The following is a 22,500-nucleotide window of genomic DNA, read 5'->3' as shown; positions in this document are numbered from 1 at the left end:
CGACGCCGCTTTGTAATTGTCCATGTTGCCAGATACAAGTCCGTCGTTGTAAGCGGCCGTGCGCGCATTCAGAGCGCAGCGGATGGATTTATCAACCCATGGTTTCTGGTTTGGAAATATCCGAACTTTCACCATAGGAACGATTTCATCCGCGAGCGTAGCCACAAAACTCACTACAACCTCCGTAAACTCGCTGACGTCACTTGAACTCGCTCGGAACATGTCCCAGTCTACGTCAGTCAGAGCGTCCTGAAGCGCAGCCTCTGATTGGTCCGTCCACCGCTTCACTTCCCTCGTCATCACCAGATCCCGCGCGATCAGAGGCCTGTAAACAGGAAGCAGCGAGATCGCGGCGTGATCTGATTTCCCGAAAGCAGGAAGCGACACGGGCTTGTATCCGTTCTTGTAAGGAGTGTAACAATGGTCCAGAGTTCTGTCTCCCCTGGTGGCACACGTGATGTGTTGGTGGAAATTCGGCAGAACTTTTTTCAGGTTGGCCCTGTTAAAGTCCCCAGTCACCACCACAGCCGCGTCGGGATGTCTGTTCTGAAATCCGCACAACACATCGTGCAGAACCGACAGAGCTGCATCGGTGTCCGCTTGCGGTGGGATATAAACGGCTGTAATGATGACCGTGCTGAATTCCCGGGGGAGATAAAATGGACGGCATAGTATGGTCAGCTGTTCCAGGTTCGGCGAGCAGGAGTGGGAGAGGAATTTGGTGTTGTTGGCGTTACACCAGCGGTTGTTTACCATTAGGCAGACGCCTCCACCTTTGGATTTCCCCGACTCTGCCGTTCTGTCGCCGCGGAACACGGAGAAGGCCTCGGCTGGACGTATGGCTTCATCCGGCACCAGTGGGTTCAGCCATGTTTCCGTCAGGCAGAGGACGCAACAGTTCCTCGTGTCACGCTGGAATTGAATCCTCGCTCGAAGTTCATCCATCTTGTTCTCCAGGGACTGGACGTTCGCAAGAAGGATGCTTGGCAGAGGTGGACGGTAAGGTTGCGTCCTCATTCTGACCCGAATGCCGCCTCGTTTACCTCGGTGCTTCCTCCGTGGGCCGGCTCGTGGAACAGCGACTCCATTTTTGTTGTTGTAGTTGTTGTTGCGAGTGTTCCCGCGTAGGATTTCCGCCGGCCACTCTGCTCCCACGGATAAAAAGTCCCAAAGTTGTTCGTTTAGGGAAATTTTTATATCCATGAGTGCATCGCGGCCGTATGAGTTAATTGTTGATGTTTTTCTGGCGAACATTGTGATAAAAAAAGGAAAAAAATACTAAAGAGTAAGAAAGAAACCGGAGCGCCGGCGCAGGCGACCGCTAGGGGCGGCGCCACTATCGCCAAAATGACGGCGTACGTTTATTGGGTGTTTAAAACGACGTCCCCCGGGTCGGAGCGGGCTGCTACGACCTTGTGCTTGTGAGTCTGTAAACCCTCCGCTCCGCTCTCTCGCTCGACATTTTTTTTCCCCTGAGACTGGGTTCTGGAGTCACCTGGTAAAAGGAGTCGTTCCATTCGGTTCAGTTGGTTTAATGTGCGGTGAGCGGAGGAGGACTCCCAGTGAAGGAGGCTGAGAAGAGTCAGACATTTATTATAGTCACTTTTTTTTGCAATGATTGCAATTCATTTTGGAAAGGCAAGTAGCATATGAAGATAATAGAAAGTTAGATTTTCACTTAAAGGTGAAAGAGACTTTGATTTGAAGTTTGAACTGGACATTTCCATGTTCGTTAAATGTTGTGTCCAGTTTCAGGCTGAATTCTACTGAAACCTGGTGACCGTCCCATGTTCTGTTTCACTGGAACTCAGAGACAGTTTCATGTTCTATTATTGTTCCATAGTGAATAAGGAACAATAATAAACAGTGTCAAAATCAGCCATCTCACTAGCGTGGGAACTGGAAATTGCAGCAGCAGTCGGTGTGTGCAGCTGTCCAATCATGTGGCCGTGATCAGATCAGGTGATTTATTTGTCGTTGACGTGCAGCAGATAAACCCAATGAGACCAAATGACAAGAACATTTGATTTCTCCCAATCGCGGATGTAAACTCGCAACGATCGGACGACAAAAGACGCAAAAGATGTTTAGCGATCAATGTTTTATTATAAACATACAATTGAATGAAAGTCAGAATCTTCAGGTCAGACTTAAAAAAAAAAACTAAATCAGGAATCACAATCTGCCAAAGAAATGTGCAATCGGTGCATCTCTAGTCACATGTTGTAAACATGTTGAGTGACTTGAGGAGATGATGCATGTCAAGAGGTACATCCTAATGAGATAGATGTGTATACAGTACTGTACATAGTAATCTGTAGTGGCTAGCGTACCATGTGCTTATCCTCGTTGTGAGACGCTACGGTGTGAATAACTGATGGAGTCATGTAGCTGCAGCCACTAACGCCAGAGACCCCCTGTCGGCAGGTCTGTAACTATATTAATGTAGGATTTAATAAATACAATGGTTCTATGTATGCAGGCAATCTGTTGTTATATATGTCTGTATTTGTTGTTGGGTCTATTATTATTATTTTTATTATAGCTGCCTACTTGACAGCAGGGATGACATAACCGTAGGGTTTTATCAAGGTTTCTGTGTTATTGGAGGAAAGGAAAGAAACATGAGTATATATATCTAAACGCTTTGCTTTGTTTTGGCCAAAGTGTCATTTTTGAGAACTACATCAGCGGCTCCGAAATATCTCGGTTGGCTATCCTGTTCCCTCATGATGAGATGATTTAACGCATTTGTTTTATTAACTTTTCAACGCCTTTGTGTTTCTTTAGATGCCCTCCCAAGAAAGCTCCTCTACCTAAAACGACCTCTACCCGGTTGTTTCTCACGTGGTTCTTCACAAAGGTTCCCTACAGGGATATTTAACCTGTTATTCTTATCCTTGTAAAACGTCTGCTATCCTCTACGACACTGCTTGGACCGTGAGCGTTGAGGCTGAAGGGCTTAACCCTCAGGTAAAGGGTGAAATCTGAGAACAACCGGCATTATAAACGTTGAATGACGGTGTACGAGGGACGATGGACGAGTGGCGGGTAAATGATCAGTAGTCCAGGAAGTCGGTGTCTTGATGTTTTCTCGGGGGGACACTCCCTGGGCTGTTTGGGGAAGTCGAAGCACAGACACATTTTAGAGGATTCTACACCAGGAGGAGCCACGACGAGGGTTGTCGTTCCGTGTCCTTGAGTGACACACCAAGCCTTTCATGGCTCCAAAGAGCTGGTGTGTGTGTGTGTGTGTGTGTATGTGTGTGTGTGTGTGTGTGTGTGTGTGTGTGTGTGTGTGTGTGTGTGTGTGTGTGTGTGTGTGTGTGTGTGTGTGTGTGTGTGTGTGTGTGTGTTCCTGTGACTCTTCCTGACCTAATGTACCTGACACTACTGTATATAACTGTGTGTGCAATTATGTTACATGTACAGTCTGCATAGAGATGTGTTTCCATGGATGTGTGTCGAAGTGTGTGTGTGTGTGTGTGTGTGTGTGTGTGTGTGTGTGTGTGTGTGTGTGTGTGTGTGTGTGTGTGTGTGTGTGTGTGTGTGTGTGTGTGTGTGTGTGTGTGTTCAATATTCAAGAGGTTTATTGGTCACATACATATACATACCTTCATACATATGCAGTATGTAGTGAAGCCACATTGCAACGCACCCGGAGGTTATGCACAATAACCAACTAATGAACTAAACAAACAAACTGATTCCTAAAACGCAATTCATTTAGTAATTGAATAAAATATGGGTAAAAGATAATATACTGAACAGGAATACAAAATAGAAATCAGTGGAATAGAGTATTGGGTTTATACAGATATGTGCAGTAAAGTGGCATGTGAATAAAGTGAGGTAGTTTGAGGTATACAGTACAGTATACAACTGTACGACACAGCAATACAGTAACACCGAACAGCAATACAGTACAGTATGCAGTAACCCAGTACAGTGTTGCAGTACATTTGCAGTACAGTATGCTCCATACAGTACAGTAAGGCAGTGAGGAGCCCTGGTGAGTTCAGTGTTGACAGTTCTTATGTCTTGATGTAGAAACTCCGTCTCAGTCTCTGTTCTCGCTGCGTGGCTGTGGAGGCTCTTGCTCCACCGCAGCAGCTGGAACAGTCCGTTGTTGGGGTGATGAGGATCCTTCATGATGCTGCAGCTCTGCTACTACACCTCCAGGTGTATAAGTCCTGCAGGGAGGGGAGGGTAGTTCCAGTGGTACGTTGAACGCACCACCCTCTGCAGGGCCCTCCTGTCCTGAGCAGTACAGTTCCCAAAGCAGGCAGTGATGTTGCCTGTCAGGATGCTCTCCACTGCTCCACAGTAGAAGGACTTGAGGATCCTCACCGAGACCCTGAATTTCCTCAGCTGCCTGAGGTGGTAAAGACGCTGCCTCGCCTTTCTCACCAGTGTCTGTTTGTAAAGTCCATGTTAAGTCCTCTGTGATGTGGACTCCCGGGTACTTGAAGCTGCTCACCCTGTCGACAGAAGTCCCATTAATCACCAAGGGCGTGTGCGTCCTCGGTTGTAATCCTCTCAAGTCCACAATCAGCTCCTTAGTTTTGCTGCCGTTCAGGTGGAGGCTGTTGCCCTGGCACCAGAGTGACAGGTCTGTCACCTCCTTGCTGTAGGCCTTTTCATTGTTGTCAGTGATCAGGCAACCACAACGGTGTCGTCAGCAAACTTGATGATGGTGTTGGAGCTGGACCTGGCCACACAGTCATGTGTGTACAGGGAGTACTGTAGGGGGCTAAGGACGCAGCCCTGGGGGGGATCCTGTATTCAGGGTGAGGGAGCTGGAGCTGTGCCTCCCCAACGTAACCACGAGTGGCCAGGCTGAGAGGAAGTCCAGGATCTGGGCACACAACGGAGTATTCAGTCCTAGCTCCCCCAGCTTGACAGCCAGTCTGGTGGGGACTGCGGTATTGAAAGCTGAACTATAGTCGATGAATAGCAATCTCACATAGCCCCCCTTACGGCCATCCAGGTGTGTGAGCGTGGTGTGCAGTACCTGGGAATCCTCGCTGTCAGTGGATCTGATCGGCCAGTATGCAAACTGCAGCGGGTCAGTGATGAGGGGGAGGGAGGCACAGATGTAATCCTAAATCAGCCTCTTGGACCAATTTATGACCACCAAGATGAGGGCCACCGGACAGCAGATCTCTTGAGGCCAGGGAGGCATTGAATATCCTAGTGGCTAGCTGATTAGCACAGGTCTTCAGTACTCATCCAGATAGGCCATCTGGGCCCGCAGTTTTCCTGGTGTTCACACACATCAGAGCCCTCCTGACGTCATGCTCAGACACTGAGAGTGTGCGCTCATCCCCAGCGGTGTAACTCCAATTAGCCGGTGAACCAGCAGTGCTGTTGCCAGACTCAAACCGCGCATAAAAGGAGTTCAATTTGTTGGCTAGGGAGGCGTCCTCACTCGTGGCTGGAGAGGGGCTGCTCTTGTGGTTGATAATAGTCCGCAGCCGCTGCCACAAGCGTCTGGTGTCCCGTTGCTCCATCTGTCGCTCCACTCTGTCTTTGGTCATCAATTTAACGTCCTTCACCACCCTCCACAAATTGTACGATACCGCATTGCAACTGTCCATATTTCCGAATACAAGACCTCCATTGTAAGCCGCCGTGCGAGCATTCAGAGCGCTGCGGATGGATTTATCAACCCACGGTTTCTGGTTTGGAAATTTCCAAACTTTCACAGTGGGAACGATGCTGTCCGCTAACGTAGCAATGAAACTCATAGCTAGTTCCGTAAACTGGCTGACATCACTAGAACTTGTTTGGAACAAGTCCCAGTCTACCTCACTCAGAGCGGCCTCTGATTGCTCCGACCACCGCTTCACTTCCCTCGTCACCACTGTTCCACGTACGATGCACGGCCTGTAAACAGGATGTACCGAGATAGGGGCGTGGTCCGATTTACTGAAAGCAGGGAGTGAGACGGTCTTGTATCCATTCTTGTACGGTGTGTGACAGTGGTCCAAAGTTCTATCTCCCCTGGTGGCACTCGTGATGTGTTGGCGGAAATTAGGCAGAACTTTTTTAAGGTTGGCCCTGTTGAAGTCCCAGTCACCACCACAGCCGCCTTGGGATGTTTGTTTTGAAATCCACACAACACATCATACAGGTCCGACAGTGCCGTGTCGGTGTCCGCCCGCGGTGGAATATAAACAAGAGTTACACCAGCGGCTATTTACCATGAGGCAGACGCCTCCACCCTTGGATTTCCCCGACTCTTCCAACCTGTCGGCTCGGAACACGGGGAGAAGGAACTGGCAACAGTTTCTCCTATCCTGTTGGAATGTAATCCTCCCTCGAAAGTCCATCCATCTTGACTGGACATTGGCAGGAAGGGTGCTTGGCAGAGGTGGACGGTAAGGTTGCCTCCTCAATTTGACCCGAATGCCCCCTCGTTTACCGCGGTGCTTCCATCCATCGGCCCACCCGTGGCACAGCGACTGAGTTGTTGTTGTTGTTGTTTACCCCAAAGTTGTTTATTCAGGGAATTTTTATTATACCCACGAGTGCGTCGTGGTCGTGGATCACTGCCGATGAGTTTTGGAAGGAGGTAGCGATGTCAACAAGAAGAAAAACTAAAATGTGCATAATCGCCACGGAGCGCCCGCGCAGGCGACCAAGAGGGACAGCGCCAAGCAACGAAGGTGTTTGCAGGTGTGTGTCCGTGTCCGTGTGTGTGTGTGTGTGTGTGTGTGTCCGTGCGTGCGTGTGTGTGTGTGTGTGTGTGTGTGCACGTATGTGTGTGTGTGTGTGTGTGTCCGTGCGTGTATGTGTGTGTGTGTGTGCGCGTATGTGTGTGTGTGTGTGTGTGTGTGTGTGTGTGTATGTGCGTCTGTGTGTGTGTGTGTGTGTGTGTGAGTGCGTCCATATGTGTGTGTGTGTGTGTTTGTGTGTCCGCGTCCGTGTGTGTGTGTGTGTGTGCGTCCGTGTGTGCTCGCGTTTGAGTGTTTGTGTTTGTGTGTGCGCGTCCGTGTGTGTGTGTGTGTGTGTGTGTGTGCGCGTCTGTGTGTGTGTGTGTGTGTGTGTGTGCGTCTGTGTGTGTGAGTGTGTGGGCGACAGAGAAGCGCTAATTGTAAAAGCACTTGGAACGGTTCCACCCAACAGTATCGAAATGAGCTTGACAACTGAAAACACATCCGCGTGACGTCCTGTTTGTCACCCAAAATGGCAGGTGAGGACGTGACGCTGATGGAAAGAAAACGTTCATTTCAATGAAACAAGTCCAGTCGTTTTCAAATGACTGCACAGCTGCGCGTAAAAGGTGCCGCCCACTCCTCTCAAGTGATTGACAATGTGTGAAGGAATTCATGATGAGCTCCATAATTATAGTTTTTCTTTACCCCTGCGCTGCTAATTAAACGCACCTTCTGTTGCTGTTGCTTGCGTCGAAGCGTCTCAAACTTTGGGGAACAGGAAGAGCTTTCCCTGCTCCGTAACTCAACAGTTTCTCTCAAAGGATCCGTTTGTGTTTCAAGTCCAAGTCAAACAAACAAATCCAATTTGATCCGATCCATTGCATTCATTGATGGTAGAATCGGAACTGACTCTGTTTTACCCGTTCGTTGGCTGTTTAGTGTTAAAATATGTCACCTAATCCTGTCATTTATTCCAGAAGAAATATTCATAAATGAATATAATGAATATAATGTACATATATGTATGTCACAATCTATAAACCCAAAATAATGATGTTTAATTTTTTTGTACAGTAATTAATACAATTCAAAATTGCAAAGCAGAGATTCCTTTATATTCTCTTCACTACACAGTATGCTCTCTCTGGCACTACCTCTACTTTACTCCACTGTACTCTACCTCTACTCTACTCCACTGTACTCTACCTCTACTCTACTCCACTGTACTCTACCTCTACTATACTGTACCTCTACTCTACAACTACTCTACTCTATCTGTACTCTACCTCTACTCTTCTCTCCACAACTGTACTCTATCTCTACTGTATTCTACTCAAGGCAAGGCAAGTTTATTTATCCTGCACTTTTCAACAACAAGACAGTTCATTGTGTTTTACATAAAACATCAAAAGTATTAAGACAAAGTGCAAAGAAACACTTTGTAAAAGACATAGAATGCATACAGTTAAAAAAACTAGAATTCATAGAACGAATAAGGTTTAAAAATAGAATACAGAGAATGCATAAAGTAAAAAAAAAATTAAAATACATAGAATGCATAAAGTTAAACAATATAATACATGGAATGCATGATTAAAAATAGAATACATAGAATGCATAAAGTTAAAAAAATTATATACATAGAATAAATAAAAGTTATAGTGCAGTGCAAGAAATGAATCAAAGAAAACCTTGTTTTACTCTTTGTTAACAAGTATTTGGCCTCTTCCCCGAACAGTGTTTTTCCTTGTCGAGGCCAAACGGTAACCCCGGAGAAGCACAAAGCCACGAGTATTCACATTTCAACAACAAGGCAATTTAATGCGCTTTACATAAAACATCAGAAGCATCAAGACAAAGTGCAAAAGAAAGGTGATAAAAGAGAGGAGTCAAAGGGCAGCGGCAAACAGAGAAGTGTCAGCCTTGATTTTAAAGGAAGAGTTATGTGGAGCATGACAACCCAACGCCGCTCCTCCATCTTTAGTTCGTTTGGTGTTGACTCCGGGGACAGAAAGCAGAGCTGTCCCAGGCGACCTGAGAGCTCTGGACGCCACATCACGCCGCAGAAGATCACAAATGTGTTTTGGCTCTAAAGCGCTCAGTTCTTTCTCCACCAACAGGAGGACACTGAGGTAAGTTCCTTGACGGACAGGAAGCCGGTGTGAAGGCGTGAGATCTGCAGTGTTGTGACCCGCGTAACTTGGTCTGGGTGAGGACTGGAGCAGCTGGTTCTGGATCGGCTGTCTGATGATCATCTTTGAGGGAGACCTGTGAGGACAGCGTTACAGTACTCTGGTCTAAAGATGAATGCATGGACAAGTTTTTTCCAAATTGTACTGAGACATAAGTCCTTTAATAGTTGCTATTTTCCTCCGGGTTGTAGTCGGCCGACATTGTATTTGTTTCAATGTGGCCGTTGAAATTTAGGTCCGAGCTCATGACGACACCCAAGATTCCTGCCTTTGTCTGTGCTTTTTAACATGAGCCATTAAAGCCGAGCGCTGTTCTAGCTTGTGTTTGTATTGGACCGTCCCCCCTCTGCTGATGTGCTTATAGAAATGTGTGTTTCTTTTGCGTAATTATGGAAACATATTGAGCTGTTTTCCATAATCGGAGCTGGTGGGAGCACGTCGATGTGAAACAGAAGGGGCCCCAGAATGGAGCCTTGGGGAACTCCACATGTCATGTCTGCTTAGATGTGTAATTACCTTAAGACACAAGGTACTACCTGTGCTTTAAGTAGGATTTACACCAGTTAGGACTGTGCCACCAAGTCCCCCCTGGTTTTCCCACCTTCCTCTACTCTACTCCTACCCTATTCTACTCTACACTACTCTAACTCTGCTCTACCCCTATTCTACTGTACTCTTCCTCTACTGTACTCTACTTTAGTCTTCCTCTATGCTACCTCTACTCTACCTCTACTCTACTCTAGTCTGTTGTACTCTACCTCTACTCTACTCCACCTCTACTCTACCTCTAAGTAGGATTTAAACCAGTTGGGACTGTGCCACAAAGTCCCCCCTGGTTTTCCAGTCGGTCTAGTCATGTTGCGGTCAGCTCTACTCTACTTTACTCTACCTTACACTACTCATTCTACCTCTACCTATACTCTACTCTTCCTCTACTCTACTCTACCTCTGAACTACTCTACCTCTACTCTACTCTACTCTACTCTACTCTATTCTACCTCTGCTCTTCCTCGACTGTACTCTAGTCTACTCTAGTCTACTGTACTCAACCTCTGCTCTACCTTTACTCTAATCTACTTCTACTCTACCTCTACTCTAGGCTTGGGCAGATTTACGATTAAATCGTCTATCGCAATTGACATTGAGGACGGATGATTTGTGGATTTTTTTGTATCTGCCAAATCAAAACAAATCTGCACATTGAAACGGTGTGAGTGCAGTTCACCTTGTTTTGAACCTGGAGAGAGGGAGTGGGAGGGAGGGAGACGGAGGCAGGGGGGCGGAGGCAGGGGGCGGAGGCTCTCCCCCTCTCCACTCAGAGCTGTCCAGTAACCACCGGTGATAGCATGCCACTCCCCCGCCCTGCAGCCCCAGGCTTTGAGGGGGGCCGGCACATGGACCCCAGCTCCGCTTACAGGCGTCCTGCTGCTCTGGGCAGACGGAGCAGCACCAGCGAGCGCAGACGGCGACGCCCGTGATCTGCGCTCCGCCGTGCGCACATCCAGGGTGCGCCGAGGACGTGGTCCTCATGAATATGCATCTTGCCCAGGCACTCCGCTACCTCCCTGCCCAATCCGCTTAAAGGAACATTTTTTTTTAAAAGGTGCAGGGGCAGGTGCTCAGAGTACTGCAGAGTACTCTAGAGTACTCTGTAGAGTACTCTGCAAAGTACTCTGCGTCCCCACTGCTCTGCTGTGCTCTGCTCCACCTCCACCTTTTGGGCTCCAGCCTCGGGTGGCGCTCGCTGTAAGAGTCGGCTGCAGCGAGCACCTCAAGAGCTTCTTGTTTTTCTGCCTTGATTAGGTCAGGATTGATCGATCGATCGATCAATCTGCCTCGTTAGCGGAGCCGCATGTGTAAATGCCACGGACGGGAAGAGACGAGGTGATAAGACGTCAGATAGAGGAGGGCGTCCTGAGAGGTGCACAATTTTTAGGCCTTTTTAATTCTGCGTTGAGTCGACGAGCGGGTTCTGAGGACAGGAGACACAGCTTCATCTACTGAAGTACAAACGTGACGCACAATCTGTGTGCGTGTGTGTGTGTGCGTGTTGGTGTGTGTGTATGTGTGTTGATGTGTGTGTGTGTGTGTGTGTGTGGATCTATGTGTGTTGATGTGTGTGTGTGTGTGTGTGGATGTGTGTGTTGGTGTGTGTGTGTGTGGATGTGTATGTGTTGATCTGTGTGTTGGTGTGTGTGTGTGGATGTGTGTGTGTGTGGATGTGTGTGTGTGTGTGTGTTGATGTGTGTGTGTGTGTATGTGTGTGTGTGTGTGTGTTGATGTGTGTTGGTGTGTGTGTGTGTGTGTGTGTTGGTGTGTGTGTGTGTGTGTGTGTGCGTGTGTGTGTGTGTGCGTGTGTGTGTGTGTGCGTGTTGGTGTGTGCGTGTTGGTGTGTGTGTTTGCGTGTGCGTGTGTGTGTGTGTGTGTGTGTGTGTGTGTGTGGATCTATGTGTGTTGATGTGTGTGTGTGTGTGTGTGTGTGTGTGTGTGTGTGTGTGTGTGTGTGTGTGTGTGTGTGTGTGTGTGTGTGTGTGTGGATGTGTGTGTTGGTGTGTGTGTGTGTGGATGTGTATGTGTTGATCTGTGTGTTGGTGTGTGTGTGTGGATGTGTGTGTGTGTGTGTGTGTGTGTGGATGTGTGTGTGTGTGTGTGTGTGTTGATGTGTGTGTGTGTGTGTGTGTTGATGTGTGTGTGTATGTGTGTGTGTGTGTGTGTTGATGTGTGTTGGTGTGTGTGTGTGTGTGTTGATGTGTGTTGGTGTGTGTGTGTGTGTGTGTGTGTGTGTGTGTGTGTTGATGTGTGTGTGGGGCCCACATACAGAGACGGACAACCGTGCACGCTCACATTCACACCTACGCTCGATTTTAGAGTCACCGTTCAACCTGACCTGCATGACTGTGGAATGTGGGAGGAAGCAAACTCCACACAGAAAGGCCCCCAACCGGGTTCGAATCGGGAGCCTCCTCGCAGTGAGGTGGACAGAGCCAGCCACTGCACCACCCTGCCGCCTCAGTACATTATCAGGCGTTCTCAGTTTGGCACTAATGAAATAATGAGTCTCTGTGCCGCTCGTGTCTCTTTATTTGTGTACAACTGTTGAATTGTGTTTTCGACATGACGAACAAAAGAAGAAAATAAATCTCCTTTTCTGACCTGACACCAGACTCAATCTGCGTTTAAAACCTCTCACTTGTTCTTTCACCTGAACGTGGCGGACCCCGCCAGCTGCAATGTAAACAGCAATCAGAGCAGCACATGTAATAATGCAAATACTGTGATACTGTACGTTGAAATGCTGGGGTTTTTTCCAGCTGAATAAAGTATCAAATAAAAAAAGACAAGATTATGTTACGGATTACCACTTTAACTGGGTTGTTATCTGCAGCTCACACTGGGAAGGGAGGATTTATTCACAGATCAATTCCAAATCGCTGTGACGTCGGGGGCGTCGGACACAGAGAGACGATTTGGGATTACTGCCCGAAATAAATCCGAGGACGTGTTTGAACGTGTTTGTGTCGTGTGACGGCAGAGTGAGTGGGTGCTTTAGGAGGTGCTTGGAGAGGTGCTTGGGGAGGTGCTTGGTTCTCATCCAGCCTTCAGGATCCACATCAGTCACCAAGTCGCGACACAAACTTGATTTGGGATTTCAACCTCTCTGATGTGTTCCACTCCGTGAGCGGAACGTCGATCCTCAGTGAAGGGTTTGATCAGATCCGCTTTGATCTGCTTTGGTTCGGTTCAACATCAGAAACGGTGCAAATTCAGTCAATTTTTTATTATTATTTTCTTTTTCGCGGTTAAAAACCTGAAATGGACCCTTCCACCCAGTTTTGGATCAGAACCCAGCCCCACACCCAACCTCTACCTTTCTGGAAAGATATTCCTACCTGTGTGTGTGTGTGTGTGTGTGTGTGTGTGTGTGTGTGTGTGTGTGTGTGTGTGTGTGTGTGTGTGTGTGTGTGTGTGTGTGTGTGTGTGTGTGTGTGGAGGGAGGGAGACAAAATAAAGAAAAGTGGCCTTGTTTTTAATGTCCAAGGACAGTAGCGGTTCCTCAGGACGACGGGATTTGGGCGGTTGTCAACCCCCTCGTGCGTTGGAAAAAGGGCGCGGTTCACGTGCCTCCGCTTGTTTACGAGGGAGAGCGGTGAGATGCGGATTCCAATGACACAGGATCATGATCACTCAATTACAAAATGATCAAAATTCAGCAACCATTTTGTCATCAGTTCCTCCATGGTTGGGGCCGAGATGTTTTGTTGTGATGTTTTGATGCTCAGGTCTGATCTCCCCCCGTCTCCCCCCCCAGACCTGCCCAGTTTCTCAGACCCCCACCTCCCCCTTGTGGCTCGTGAGATCATGCAGCGAATGATCCGCCAGTTCGCTGCCGAATATACCTCAAAAACTACTCAGGACGACCCACCTCTGCCCAACGGCACCACCAAGGACCAAAGCCTGCCCAGAGCGGCCCCTGTGGCCCCACCCCCTGCCGCCGCCACCGCTCAGGGCCCCGCCGTGGCCCCGCCGGCCGTGCCCGGCTCCCCCTCGCCTTCGCCCTCGTCCGCCTCCTCCTCGCCCTCGCCCTCTCCGACCCCGGGGCCCGGCCTCAGGCCCGCGGAGCCGCCGCCGCCGCCGCCACCCGCCGGCGACGAGGGCGTGGCCCCCGGAGGAGGAGGAGGCGGAGGAGGGGGGGCAGGGGGGGCTGCTGCTGCCTCTGCACAGAACCCCGTCCTCAGCAAGCTGCTGATGTCTGACCAGGAGGCCCCGCTGGACCTGACCGTCAGGAGGAGCCAGGACCCGGAGCCCGGCCAGCAGGGTGAGCCGCACAGCACCAGTTCAGGAATGCGATTGTTCTTTGTCTCTTTGTGGAACGCTATGAAACTTTGAGTGGATTTACTGGCTCGGTAAAAATGGAGGGTGGAAAAAGGAGTAAAAAGCCCTGTTTACCAGCAAATGATCTGGAAAATCATGATCTATCACCATCCAAACCAACAGATTTGAACTGTTTTTAATGAACCTAAGCAGAGTTTGAGCCGAAAATACTTATAATACACAATATTATTAATAGTTTGAATATTATTAATATATTAAATATTCGTAATATTTTTAATATTATTGATATTGATATAATTGATATTATTAAAATTTATATTATTTTAAAAGATTATTAATATTGTTAATATTATTGATATATTAATGTTATTGATGTTATTATGATTGCTTATATTATTAATATTATTCTTATTATTAGCTGGAAATTGCTCAGGATGAAGCAGTTACACACACACACTCACATATATAGATATAGATATAGATATATATATATATATCTTAAACAACCGTTTTTCAAATACATTATTAAGATAGATGGGAGCGTGCCTACTTTTTTTTTAAATTAAAATGGTGGGTCTGTTAATTTAGTAGATTAAATGACCTCCCGAAAAAATTGCTTAAATAATCTTACCATCCGTCTCTTATTGGAGAGACACAGAATGACATGTTCCTTCTTTTATCGGTCGTTTAAGTGACGTTTTTCATTTTTAAAAACAGGAACAACGCAGTGATCAGAGCGTTTTCCCATCACCAGCGGCTTTGAGAGCGTATCTTTCCTCCTATTGGCTGTTGCCCGGCGCTCTGCGTTTCTCATTTGCATAAAATTGAAACCTTGTTCAACTTTCCTTGTCGCCGTGAAGCCGTCAGCTCGTTGCCGGTTGTCGCTCCGCCCCCCCATTGCAGCTCCGCCCCTGTAGCTCCACCCCCCCCCACAGCCGGATGAAGCCCCCACGTTTGAAAAGCGTGGCAGCCTGTCGCGTGGCAGCCTGTCGCGTGGCATCGCCGCCATCCGACCGTAAGTAAAGGTCAGAGAGTAGCGCCGCTTTCCTGTCGTTGACGCCGCCTTCCTCATTTGGGTGGAGATCCGATCGCAAAGCGTCACGACCAAGACGAGGAGGAGGCTTATTAACGCCAGGTGTAAATGGAAGGTCGTTATCCAGATACGCATCACACCCTCATGCCAGCCGGAAAAGGGGCCATTGACACGTCTTTGACATCACCAGCGACCTTGCCAATTAATGCCCCACCCCCTCCACCCACCCCCTCCACCCGTCCCCTCCACCCGTCCTTCACTCCGCTGAGAGTGAACATTTACTTTTCATTTTCCCGCTGAATCATCGTCCCGTGGCTCGTCAGTCCCGCCATTTGGGCCCAAATCCCATAAATCGACGGCGGCGCGGTCGCTTCTAAAAGCAGAACTTTTTTATTTAAGGATCCAATCCACACACCGGATCTCAAATCAACGTCAGTGGCACTCACACACACACAAACACACACACACACACTTACATACCAGTAATTTCCAAAATGAGATATTTCCTCATTTTACTCCATTGTTTTCTCGTGTTTAATTCTAACGATTGTAGAAGAAAAATGAAATAGTAGTTTTGGTTTTATATGGATGGTTTCTGTTTGTCACGTACGTGACTTGATGTCCAATGAAAACAAGGATGCTGTTTTGTTTTTAACGTGTTATTCATTCTGAATCCTGGAAACAGGTCACATGACGTGCGTGGCTCCCACCTCATCTCCTCTTGTTTGGGGTTGTGTGTGTGTGTGTGTGTGTGTGTGTGTGTGTGTGTGTGTGTGTGTGTGTGTGTGTGTGTGTGTGTGTGTGTGTGTGTGTGTGTGTGTGTTTGTTGACGTTGCCGTTGTGATGTCATGGATGTCCCGTGTGTCAACACACCTGACAGCCGTCCCCAAAGTATCCATGTCAAGTTGTCCATTTGGAGATATTTGTCCATGGAGTGTGTTGACGTTGCTCGCTCCTGAAGCTGTGCTCTCCCCAGACGGCGTCCTGGACCTGTCCACCAAGAGGAGTCACAGCAGCGTGCTCAAAACACAGCCACGCCTCTCCCTGGTGGGCGGAGCCAAAGGGTAAGATCGAGAGGAAGGAGGAGAAAGAGGCCGGGGGCTTGGTTTCTTCCGCCCCGCCCCGTTTGGCCCCGCCCCCCTCGCTGCTCCTGCTTATCAGTTTCTCTCCAGTCCATCGACTCGTGAGGTCGGATTGATTCCACGGGCGAGGCTCTCCCTGCCGTTGGAGAAACGTTTATTCACTGATATTCAACCATTTCACCTCCACCCTTGCCCTCCTCCAACCCGCCACAACGCAACCGACATAAATATGGATTTAGTTGCGCGGCCGTTTTCGAAAAGTTGCCTTTTACGCAACGTGGTGGAGTTTCAGCCCCGTGGGCGCTTTGTGACATCACCGCGCGCCGTGACGTACAAATGTCTCGTTCCCAAATCCAATGACAGCAGGTTCCCACGGATCAAGAAAAGAGCGGGGTGGGGGGGCGGTGAGACTGGGGGAGACAGGGTGAGAGGGAGGGTGAGAGAGGGCGAGAGAAGGAGAGAGAGGGGAGAGAAAAAGGGAGAGTAGGAGTGAGAGAGGGAGTGAGAGAGAGAAGTCGAGAGGGAGAGACAGTGAGGGGGAGGGAGAGAGGGAGGGTGACCCTCTTTGTTGGGGCTCCACTCCGAGGTTCTTAACCACAGGTTCCAGACCGCTGCCTTAAAGTACGGAGCCTCCTGTGAACCCTGTGTTGTTTTCATCCAGCCTGAGACCCTCCCCCTTTCCCCCTCTCCCCCCTTCCCCCTCCCCCCGCTGCGATAATCTGCCCCCCCGCTGAGGACTTCCCGCTTCGCACATTACGCCGGAGCTCCTCAAAATACCGGCCGGCGTAATATTGCGCTCGAACGTCCCCCGTCAGCTGTTGACGCAAAGAGCTATTTCTTGTCATGAAGCGATGGGAGCGCGGAGCAGAGATGCTGCTGTTGCCATAGCGACGCCGCGGAAGGAGCAGGGAGACGGTGCATTCGGGGGGGGACACGTTCCGTCGTCGAGGAGCAGCCACCGCTTCAGAAGACTGGAAACATTTTTCGAAAAAATGTCAAATGTCACATTCGACGCAGCGGGAGTCTGGAGCCACGCTGCTCTGACACGCCCACTTTGTTCCGGATGGAACGCTCCGTCCGTCTGTCTGTCCGTCCGTCTGTCTGTCTGTCGGTCCGTCTCACCTCAACATCATTTTTGGAAGTCAAATTGGAGCATCTTCCAATTTCCAAAAACTTTCAGGAATATGAAAGTAAAAATGCACAATAGTAATTAAACAACAATGGAAATGTGCCTATTTATTAAATGTATGTTGGGAAAAAGCCCAATTATGACGTCATCTACGTCATAATTGGGCTTTTTCCCAACATACATGTGTCGTAGGAACGTCGGGAAACACCGCGCTGCGCTTGGAGCAGAGAACCCGTGTGAGGCTCCGTGTTCTGCGGCTCCGGGCCCCCCGCCGTGCCTTTCTGAGCATGGGGTTGAACGCAGCGTCACCTCCGTTCCCCGAGGTCTTATCGACGGAGCGCGTTTGAAAAGCGAAAAAAAACACCCGTCACACAAAGTCAGAGTTCGGTTTTTTGGTTTTTTTAACGCTCAATTAAAGCCTCTTGAAGTTTCTTCCACTCGTGAATTTATCGCAAAGGCTCGTTGTTGAGATGTCGACGGAATCAGAGGGAAAAACTCTCGCGGCCCCTGATTTACACCCTGGGTGGTGGTTGCGCAACGCTGCATCCCGCTGGAAGTCGCTAGTTCCACGTCGCTGAATGTGATTTCTCCGTTTGGGAAACCACAGACGCCTCCACGCCAGGTCTGTTGTCTCTGTGATCCCCAATCCGCGCGTTCTGCCCCGAAAACACGAGGATCTCCGACCGGATTGGCCGTTCCTTTGCCGTTTTTCCGAGTTCCGACTTCGACGGAGCGCGGCGTGTCTTGTGGTCATCGATGCAATCTCCTCATGCTTCCTCCAACCCTGTGTACCTTCAGGCGCTCCCTGAGAGCGGACGGCAGCCTGAGGGATGCGGACGACGAGGACGGCCTGTTGCCACGGAGGTTGCAGGACGACTTGAGGGACGGCTATGTCAGCTCCACCTCCCTGAAGCCGCCGCTGGCCCGCTCGCTGCTCATCAAGGAGGAGCTGCGCAGCCAGAAGCATCGCCTCCTCAACCAGCCGGCCGCCCTCTCGCTGGCCAATCTGGAGTCGGCCGGTTTGCTGAACCTCGGGCAGCCTCACCCCCTGCTGGGCCGGGAGGGCTCCTCCCCTCCCTGGGGGGGCAAAGCCCACCTGGACAGCCTTCTGAAGCTGAAGCAGGCCAGCGGGGCCCTGTGCGGGGCCCTCAGCGACCTAAAGGATCTGCCCCTGCTTCTGGAGACCCATCACCACAACCACCACGGAGCCTTCTCCACCAAGAGTTCCCTACACCACCACCACCACCACCACCACCACCAGGACAGCAAGAGGGAGCCGGGCCACTCGCCTCCTGTGGATCTGAAGATCCCTCAGGTACGCGGCATGGATCTCTCCTGGGAGTCCCACGCCTCGGAGCTCTACGGCTACGGGGCCATGGGGGTGGGGGGCAGCGGCCATGGTAACAACGCCCTCAGCAGGAAGCTGAGAGCCATCCTGCCCAAGCAGAACCGCCGAGGGGGCCTCGGGGGAAGCCTCGGGGGCCTCCTGGACGGGGCAGCCGACTACTGGAGCTCCGACCTGGACCACGGCGCCACCGGGCCGGCCTACTCCACCTCCGACATCGAGGGCGACTCCGTCTCCAAGCAGCCGAGGAAGAAGAGGGGCCGCTACCGCCAGTACAACAGCGAGATCCTCGAGGAGGCCATCGCCGTGGTGATGAGCGGGAAGATGAGCGTGTCCAAGGCGCAGAACATCTACGGGATCCCCCACAGCACCCTGGAGTACAAGGTGAAGGAGCGCATGGGAACCCTGAAGAACCCCCCAAAGAAGAAGCTGAAGCTGATGATGCGGATGGAGGGCGGAGGCCAGGACTCCACCGCCGAGTCCGAGAACACGCCCACCGCTACGCCGCGCGATGAGGGGCCGCCGCTGGCAGCCGCCGAGCTGAAAGACGATTAACACGGGAGGAGAGGAGTTCGGGCGACGATTGACTTTAAACAACAGGAAAAGAACGTTCTCCACCTCAGACCAGTGACCCGAGTTGCTCGGAAAGGAAAAAAAAAAAAAAAAAAAATGGAACGGGGCTTTATTTGTGCCAATTTACTTTGCAGTATCTGGGTGAGCACAAACGCAGGGATACGACGAGGAGGATTCCTTGGACGCGAACTGGAGTGGAACCAACCGAGCGAGGCCACGCCGGCATTTGTTCAGCTTTTCTATCCAGGAGCTGAACAAATGCAGTGGAGGACACGGGTCACACGACAATTACTGAAATTTTTCTTAGGCATGCTGATAATCCCCGTCCCCAAAAACCCTGCCCCGCCCCCCTTCCCTGCCCCCGCCCCCTCGACCCTGCCCCTTTTCTGGACTTGACACGCCGGCCCACCGCTGCTTTTGACTGCAGTTTATGGGTTTCTGAAAGAAAATGGGAAGGGGATGGGTAAGGGGGTGGGTGGGGGGGTTTGCGTTGAAAATTAATCCTCTTGGACAAACTCTCGGAGGACTAGTTAGAAGCGGTGAGTGGACCGCCCGTCATGTCTGAAGCCAACTGTACAGGTGTATTCATGCCATTGAATATTCTTCACCGGGGCTGCAAATCAAAGCCTGTCCTCTTGTTGCCAGGTAGCCATTATGCTTTAACTGCAAACCTTTCCTTTCCTCCTTTCATATCCTGCTGTTTTCTATGTGGACGAGAGCGACGCTGAACCATGTTTTTTTTTTGGAGGAGAAAAACAAAAAGACACAAAGTCATTCAGGGATGCATGTTCGTGAGTTTCGTAGACACTACTGACTTTTAGCGTAGGACCTCGTTTTCCTCTGTCTTTATTTTTTATCTCATTGTTTGCTTTCTTTTGCACTACGATTTGGGTCTGGCGCTCACAGACCAGGTTACCTCGGCATTTTGCCCCTCGCATCATGCACTTATTATGGTCTGTCTCCGAAGCCCTGCCCCCTGCAGCTCTGCGACAAGCCAGAAGCAAGAGCTGAAAGTCATTTAGGTCCAGGGCCATCGGTTTGAGGCGAAATCCAAATTGGGATGCGCCCCCGCTCCGCCCCGCTCCGCCCCGCCCCGCCCCACCCCGCCCCTGCCAGAGGTCGACCCCTCCCTCACACCGCTCCATCCAATCCGGACGCCCGGTGGAAGCTGCTCGCATCCTCGCCGGCTGCGGTCTTTCCGGTATCCAGAATGTGAAACCCTGCTGCTATCGTCCTCGTCTGCTGTCCCTTAGCGTTAGTGCATGCCACACCCCCCCCCCCGCCCCCCTCCACGGGTCTGAAGCCGTCGCCGTCAATCGCTCTCGCCTTCGCTCCTCTCCTCCTCTTAATCCAACCGTCAGAACTCGAGTTTTACCCCCAAACGCCTCCCGGGGTGTAGGTGGTGGGGTTCGCGTCTCTGAAGGCGAAAGAACAGCCGGTTCGATATCTTCAGAGTCACTATGGCACTGAAGCCATCGGCAATTGTTTTGGTTATTGTTTCACTCAGGGCGACTGCTGTGGGTTTCTAACACGAGCGTCTCCTGCGGGACCTAGAAGCGAAAAAGGCAGGAGTCGTATGGTGTCGCGCCACCGCTGCGGGGCCCAAAACAGTGGCTAATCAATAAGACAAAAAGAAAAGGAGCTCCGCCAGCGAGGGGGTGTGGGCGGCGAACCTGTGGAAAAGCACCTTTCTTAAAACAAAATGAAAGCGAGCGAAAGCAGAGAGAAAGGAAGATGTTTGACTTTATGCATGACGTGCTCCCGTTTGTGGTGAGGAAGGAACAGAACGGCAAAAAAAAAACAGAAGCTTTAGAGTCTGAGGGAGTTTCAGAAGCTGCAGCTTCGACCCGGACCGCCCCGTCCCATCCGGCCCCCGCTCCCTCCGCCCTGCCCCACCCTGGGGGGGGGCACCGAAAAAGAGAAAAGCCATCGCCGGGGGGGGACTCGTCCAGAATCAGACCAGACAACGGCGTTTGGTTTGTTTGTTTGGTGTTTTTTGGGCGTCCTCAGCCCTCCCTCGCTCCGTGGTCCACGTTGCTGTTCCTGCCTGGTGCTCACCCAGCCTGTGAGACCTGTACATCCTCCTTTTTATTTGTTTGTTTTTTTCAGATCAGATGAAATGATTCACTCCTTTTGAACTGTAATGTATATTTTATTTATTTGATTTTGAAAGTCAATTTCTTTTCTTTTTTTTGTTGTTGTTGTTCTTCTTCTTCTTTGAAATGGCATGCACTGCGCTCCCGGGGCCAAATTTGGGATTATAAGCCTGAAGAAGACGTGTCAAATTTGGGGAAAAAAAAAAAAAAAGAAAAAAATGTTATATCGTGTGACCCTAATCATGAAAAGCCCTTGACGAATACAATCTGCATGAAATGCGTCCAACACTTTGACGATGCCGAGCATTCCAAGTGTCTAAAAGAGCTGAACGTGCACGAAGCTCATCGGCGATAGAACCCGAGTCCCAGTGGCGGGTACAGCACTTCATCACCCTTCACTCCGCGCGCTGGGGCCGTGATCTGAAAAAACGACCCCCCAAAAAAAAAGTACGGTGGACGACTGAAAGTTAAATTTAAAAAAAGTAAAAAAAAAAAAAACAACTTTCAAAAATAATAACAATCTGGGTTTTTCTGCAGCCGGGCCATCGGTCGATGGGAAACCCCGGGGCGGAGTTTTCCTCTGCGGACCGGGAGTGCGTCCCGTTAATGGAGCTCACGGCCGTTGTGGGCTCACGGCAGGTTTCCATGTTCGACAGCGGACGGAAAACACCCGACATGCGGTGGTCGTCCCATTTGGCACTTAAAAAAGATGAATTCAGCACTTAGAGCGAGACGCCCCCTGAGAGGGGACCTCCAAACATCTCCAAACCCATCCAGCAACGTGGCAGACAAAGGAGTCCCTGGCTGAGCTTGTGTTCCGTCTGCTGAGGTGCATGCCATTGAAGACGTATTGATGACGCTCATTTACTCCCTCTTGTTTCTCTGGTTTTGTTCTTGTTTTGGTTTTATTGTTTGTCGTGTGGTTGACGGACCCCCCCCCCCCCCGTCCGAAAAAGTCCTCCTCCTCCACCGCAAAGTCTGACGACAACCTCATACGAAATTATATACTCCAGAAAGCAGTAGTATATATATCTATTTATAAATACATACATATATATATATATATATATATATATATATATATATATATATATATATATATATATATATAAACACACACACCCCACACGTGATGAATGTAATGCACACATGAATCAAACTCGACCTCATGCGCTGAACTCTGAATACAACAGTTTTATTTCTTTGCTTTTTCTTTTCTAGTTGTTGTTTTTCTCGCGGTCCCTCTGCTTTCACTTCTACTTTTTTTCCGCTGCTTGTTTTTGGGAAACGCTGTGTTTTTTTTTTGTTTTTTTTTTTTGTTTGTTTGTTTGTTTGTATTTTTTCTCCATTCCCCCGACGCAGGCGCCCACCAGTAGCCTTCAGTACTGTACACGTCTCAGGAAGGAGCCGGTCGGAGCGGGCAGCAATAGAAGCAGAGAGAGCGACGCAGACCTAACTACCTGTAACGTATCCACCTCCGCCCTCTACGTCAGGGCTCGGCCGCCGGGGGGCCGAGCGCTTTACCTCAATCCGGGGGAAAAAAGAAAAAAAAAGG

At 49.9% G+C, this 22,500-nt stretch overlaps 1 protein-coding gene across 1 annotated transcript in view; it reads left to right on the top strand.

The window, feature by feature from the left end:
* Positions 1–19,100, top strand: part of lcor (ligand dependent nuclear receptor corepressor) — a gene marked incomplete at its 5' end in the record, with an annotated part of 64,209 nt that extends 45,109 nt beyond the window's left edge. Inside the window, 3 exons of the mRNA XM_079999570.1 lie at positions 13,164–13,670; positions 15,697–15,784; positions 17,730–19,100. Of these exons, the coding sequence (XP_079855696.1) occupies positions 13,164–13,670; positions 15,697–15,784; positions 17,730–18,831 (1,697 nt within the window). The 3' untranslated portion in view covers positions 18,832–19,100. The remainder of the gene's footprint in view (positions 1–13,163; positions 13,671–15,696; positions 15,785–17,729) is intronic.
* Between the last annotated feature and the right edge of the window lie 3,400 nt (positions 19,101–22,500).

The sequence above is a fragment of the Zeus faber genome (genome assembly GCF_960531495.2).
Source record: "Zeus faber genome assembly, chromosome: 4".
NCBI classification, from domain to species: domain Eukaryota; kingdom Metazoa; phylum Chordata; class Actinopteri; order Zeiformes; family Zeidae; genus Zeus; species Zeus faber.
This window is presented reverse-complemented; position numbering and strand designations above follow the sequence as displayed.